The 6,079-nt window shown below is 38.2% G+C and overlaps 1 protein-coding gene across 1 annotated transcript; it reads right to left on the bottom strand.

Annotated features, from left to right (window-relative positions):
• Positions 1-203: 203 nt before the first annotated feature.
• Positions 204-5,748, bottom strand: kcna1b (potassium voltage-gated channel, shaker-related subfamily, member 1b). Its single transcript, XM_084407859.1, has 2 exons — positions 5,565-5,748; positions 204-4,936 (listed from the first exon to the last, which is right to left on the bottom strand). Exon 2 carries the CDS (start codon positions 4,693-4,695, stop codon positions 3,214-3,216), a length of 1,482 nt encoding a protein of 493 aa, XP_084263985.1. The 5' UTR covers positions 4,696-4,936; positions 5,565-5,748; the 3' UTR covers positions 204-3,213.
• Positions 5,749-6,079: the final 331 nt, after the last annotated feature.

The raw sequence follows: 6,079 nt of genomic DNA, 5'->3' as shown, positions 1-6,079 counted from the left end.
AAATGCAAACTGGCATTCAGATCTGCCTTCATTTATTTAGCAACGCCCAACTTCCTACGATACAATCAATTCCCGAGGGATGAAATCAAATCCCGCCCTACATTTTTCTCATTCCAGAAGCCATTTCACTTGGATACGTCACAACAGACTATCGCAACATCCGTTTCGTGCCCTTTAAACTTTTGAATTGGAACAGAAATAACAACTCTTTTTTGAGGCATTGAGGGATTTTAATAATTTTTATTTATCAATGTGAATCCTTGAAGCTTTTCATTTATTCTAAAGTTTGAGTTGAAATGAATTTAGAAAAACATTCTTTAAAAACTGTAAAAAAAAAAGTGATTTAAAATGGTCATAGTGTCATGTTATAGAATACATCTTATCAGCACATCAATAGTCAACACATATTAAAAGTATGCCAACCACCAAAAAAAAAAAAAAAACAATGAAGTGATTTGATTATTTAAGAATTAAAAAAAAGAAGCTTTTCCCAGCATTTGCATGATTCATGTCAGAGCAACATAAGCCCAGAGCTGCCTGCATGCATAATATCAAAGTGCTTTAGTTTCATTTATGGCATAACACTGATATGACAAGTCCAACATGGAAACCAGGCTTTGTTTTTAAAAAGAAGCCATTTAATACAGAAATGCTTATGAATTCACCAGCTTAAGGTATGTTTTGCGATAATAACCAGCTGCAGAACCGCAGAGCCATACAGCAGTCTGAGGACAGCAGCGCCAGGCCAGCAGTCTCAGACCGGTGTTGGTGTGGAGCTTAAAGCATCATTTAGGGTAGGTTCAGTGAGTTCATTCATTAAGGTAGAGCTTATAGATATAGTGAAGTGTGGGTTTAGTGGTTGGGGCGGGACTCTAACTTCAGGTCTGACACTGCTGTGACGTGTGGTTCTGCAGTTAGATATATCCCCTGTTTTGCACCAGCTAGACCAGCACTATACCAACTCTAACCAGCATAAACCAGCCAGGACCAACAGGACCAACATGGAATTCATGCTGGATTTTTCAGCAGTGATGCAGTGATACCAAACCATTCCATCTTCAAAAGAAATAAAAAGAATGCTGACAAAGTTAGAAGCCTGGATGATTATGTAAATACACAGAATAATTCCCACACATGATAAAGATTCAGAACCCTGTTAACTTGTTTCTTTTTTTTTTTTTTTATCCATTCTATATCACAGATGGTAAATTAGAATTTGATTTACTGTAACATAATATATTGACAAATTTTAATTATTGCCATTTTTACTTCCATATTCATAATCTACATAAATTACATGAAAAACCGTTTTTGGTCCACTGTTTTGTATTGTATTTTATTCTTTAACGTTTTATATAAACGTGAGTGTTTCTTAAAATGCAGACATCTATATTCACAGTAAATAAACACCACTCTGGCATGTGTATATTGTATAAACACATTGTCTTTGTAAAAAATTTTGTTTCTTAAAGAGTTTTCATCTCAGCTATTTAACTTGCTGGCAAAGCATCACAGTTGTGATGTTTAGTATTTAAGTGAATATAATAAATGCCCCAAAGAACGAATTAAAGGGTTGTAAAACACCTATGCTGGTGCTTAACACACATCCTTAGCGTGGACAAATCAACAGATTTATTAGTCTTTAGATAGTCTCTTTTTTATTAGTCTCTTTCTTTATTTTACCTTTCGTACTTTTATGTCATTCTCGTTGCTAAACCTATAAATACATAAATTCTCATTAAAGTGCATTCGATTTGAAAAGACAACATGTACACTCAAATTAAAGGTTTTCTTTTTAGACCGCAACTCACATTGATATACGGATATTAAAGTAATGGCAGTTTCTACCAATTACAGTCCCTGATGCAGACCTGTGCGTATTATACAGCACTATTAGCGCTTGTGTTTTGCATCACTCAGAATCGTCTAATTGCTTTAAACAAAAACTGTGTACTATTTCTAAACTTTGTTTGTAGTTATAGTTTTGTGGACTTATTTTAAATGGAAGTGTTTCACTTCTATTGCATACTCACATTGCCCCAACTCGCTAAACCCACAGGACAGGATCATTTGACTGGATATGAAGTTGTGCATTCACATTTGCATGACCACACTGAGGTAGATCCAAAGAAACCAATGAGCAAAAAACAGCCATTGCAAAAGAATACATAAAGATGAAAAACACGTTTCATACTTCTTTGAAAGCAATGTCTGATGCAGCAAGATGTACTTAATTCTATTTTATGTACAAGGATGTTGAGGGACCATGTCCTGATATTCAATCCCAGCAGCTCTGGAATATCCCTCGACACATCATATGCTTAAGATTTGCAAATGTTTTACAGTAACTATTGCATGTAGAGACACTCTATGTCAGTTAGAGGACTGAAGGCACTATTAAATGATTTATTTAAATAATAATTAAATATGTAATCATAATGTATTAAATATAATATATATTTCCATATAATAATTACAATTATTTATATAGATAAATAAATCGAATGATTAATTAAGCATAGTGTTGAATATGTACATTTAAAAAGCTTTAACAAATGAAGTTATACTTTTAAAAATGTAATACTGCCTGGAACAGATGTTACATAGTTTGTTTTTAAAGATGTTTAAGAAAGTTGTGCTTATAATGGGGCAGTGGTTGGTGTCCAAGAGAGTCGTACTGTCGGCTTGGCTATGAGTGATGAAGTTCATATTAATGTCATGTATTATTAAAGCAAGATACATAGTACCATATCAAACAGACCTCAACGTTTCATAAAACATGCCATGATCTGCATAATTAATCAACATTCAGTTTGCAAATGACTTAAAGTAGCCTAAAATTAGCAAATAAACAAGTACATAAATAAATGATGAACATACGGTACAAAAAAAGTAATTGTTCTACATGCAAATGTAATTTTTGCAAATGAGTCACTGAATAACTAATAATATTTTGGGGTAAGGTGCATTTATATATCCAAGTACTCTAACCATCCGATTAATAGTTATTCTGTCTTTTACTTATTGGTGTCCATAGGCATATTTTAGACTACCATTCTGTTCTTCAAACAGAATCGAAGCAATTCTTGTGGACTTGAGATCAAACATACGCAATGAAATAATACATTATCAGGGGCCCAGTTTAAGCACTCTGATATATGAATAGACTACAATATGTACAGTCTTGTAATGGCCTAGAATTACACTGGAAATCTATACATCTGTGAGACGCTTCCCTTTATTTACACAGTTCTGATTCGCAACTGTGCAGTTGCCAGTTCGCAGGTTCGCCTCTCGAAAATTATCAATGCTGTTATTGAGGTCATCGTCAATCTCCATGTATTCTGACTTGCTGACGACAGACGAGCTGCGACGACTGGAGTTGGAGTCGGATGCGATGTTCGGGTTGCTCACTGTGAGGAGCTGTGCCTGTTCATCTCCTTCGGTTTCTCTGTGATAGAAATAGTTAAAGTTGGACACAATCACAGGCACTGGAAGCGCAATCGTTAGCACTCCAGCAATGGCACATAGAGAGCCTACTATCTTGCCCCCAATCGTAACAGGGTACATGTCTCCATACCCCACGGTTGTCATCGAAACCACCGCCCACCAGAAAGCGTCTGGGATGCTTGTGAAGAAGGAATCCTTCTCTTCGGCCTCTGCAAAATACACCGCGCTGGAAAACAAGATTACGCCGATGAAAAGGAAAAAGATGAGAAGTCCTAGCTCACGCATGCTGGCTTTCAGAGTCTGGCCCAAGATCTGAAGCCCCTTGGAGTGTCTGGACAGCTTAAATATCCGAAACACCCTAACCAAGCGGATAACCCTGAGAATGGCTAGAGACGTGGCCTGCTCTCCTCCACCCTTCACCTCCTTTCCACCGTCGGGGTCCTCTGCCAACTCCGTTCCGAGCGTTATGAAATATGGAATGATGGACACTATGTCGATCGTGTTCATCATGTTTTTGAAGAAGGCAGGTTTACTTGGGCAAGCGAAAAAACGGACAATCAACTCAAAAGAAAACCAAATGATGCAGAGTGTCTCCACGACAAAGAACGGATCGGTAAAAATATTTGGTTTGTAGTAGAATGTGCTGTTGCCTATCACCTGGAGCCGTCCATGTGGATCCTCTTTCAACTCTGGTAAAGTCTCCAAGCAAAATATGACAATAGAAATGAGAATAACCATGACGGAGACAATCGCGATCCCTCTGGCAGGTCCTGAGCTCTCGGGATGCTCAAACAGCAGCCAAATCTGTCTCTGAAACTCATTTTCCGGCAGTGGGCGCTCTTCCTCACGAATAAAGCCCTCATCCTCACGAAATTTTTCCATAGCTTCTTCTCCAAGCTCATAAAATTTTATTTCCTCAGAGAACATATCCAAGGGTACATTGACGGGCCTTCTTAACCTCCCCCCTGACTGATAGTAGTAGAGTATGGCATCAAAACTTGGGCGGTTTCTGTCAAAGAAGTACTCATTCCTTAAAGGGTCAAAGTAGCGCATCCTTTTTTTGGGGTTGCCTAGTAGGGTCTCTGGGAACTGGGCAAGCGTCTTGAGTTGGGTCTCAAAGCGCAGCCCTGAGATGTTGATGACCACCCGCTCGCAGCACTCGGGGGAATACTGCGAGTCCTGCGGTTGCCCCTGCAGAGTGGAGGACGTCTCGTCTATATTATCTCCAGCAACCACCACAGTCATCCTGGAGATCAAACTCGCAGTACTGGATGGCAGTGGATGTTCAGGTGGGTTGAGTACGCATCCAATGCCCTGCAGTTTGAATAGTCAATGACCCAACAGGACATCCAGCATCATGTTCCACCAAATGTCGACCATCTCCATGTCCAATGGAGCTCTGCATCTACTTCATAGTCGGCCAGAAAATTAAGGGGAGTAATGGGATACGTCAGATACCATGACAGAGATGAAATATGTCCTGTACCTAGATATAAAAAAAAAATCCACAGGGAAGTGATAAGAAATTTCTACTGATCCTAAAGTATATTTTGAATCATATTCAAAAATAAAATAAAAGGTTTTTCAGAACACAAAGTTCCCAACAGGACCATCACGATTTGTCAGTCTAAGAAAATGTCAGATTTTAAACATCTTTGCTCAGTGAATTTCTTCAGTCTACTAGCAAGATATTCTAGTACAATGCACATAACGTTCTGGTTAAGACTGCACAATAACATCTAATACGATTCTAAGGATCAAATAAGATCTGATTGGGTGAAATGAATTTGAAATGGACTTGCTTGTCAAATAGATTTCCAAGTGTCCTGAAAGCAAGTTTAACCCTACAGAAGCAGACAGAACATTTCCTCTTGTGAGACAGCTATGTAGAGAACATATGCTCTTGCTCTTGTATATACACACACACACACATACTCAAAACATGCAATATGGTACTTTATCATTATAATTATTTTTTATTTTTTAACTAGCTCTCAGCAAATATCAGGACACTATTTGCCAATATGATTATTATTCATTTATAACGAAGAGAATGAGAGTGATACCAAATGATGCCAATGGGGATGTTATAAAATGACTGTCTTTGTACTTACGTGGGCAGTCAGATTGAGGAACAGTGCAGGAAAGATCTGCGCAAAACCTCCTATGTGTAATTAAAAATAGATCTCACATTACAGCCTCACATTCATACAGCAAGAATAAAATACATCCACAATACACATCCTACTGCCGTCAGACAACAGCAAACTTGCAGTGCTCCTCAAAGCGGTGCAGCAGAACAGTGGAGACACATACAAAGAGAGAGCGAGAGAGAGAGAGGGAGGGAGGGTGAGCGAGGGAGAGAGAGTGAGTGGGTGAGTGAGTGAGTGGATGTGTAATGCGCAATGCAGACAGACTCCAGTATGTTGCCAAATGTCCTTTTCCACACATCAGATGGGACACACTACAGCTGAAGGAGAAATTCCTGTTTAAATGGTATTTGTTTCTATCATTAGTGTGTCTTTTGTTCACAAATAGCCATAAAAACAGATTAACATGTATATACTAATAAAGTTAAATATATGAATGCACTAATTTGCATGCAACCTCAAACCAGAATTCTACACTT

Source organism: Rutilus rutilus (assembly GCF_951802725.1).
Source record: "Rutilus rutilus genome assembly, chromosome: 4".
NCBI lineage: Eukaryota > Metazoa > Chordata > Actinopteri > Cypriniformes > Leuciscidae > Rutilus > Rutilus rutilus.
The sequence above is the reverse complement of the archived record's forward strand: the minus strand, read 5'-3'. Positions and strand labels throughout refer to the sequence as shown.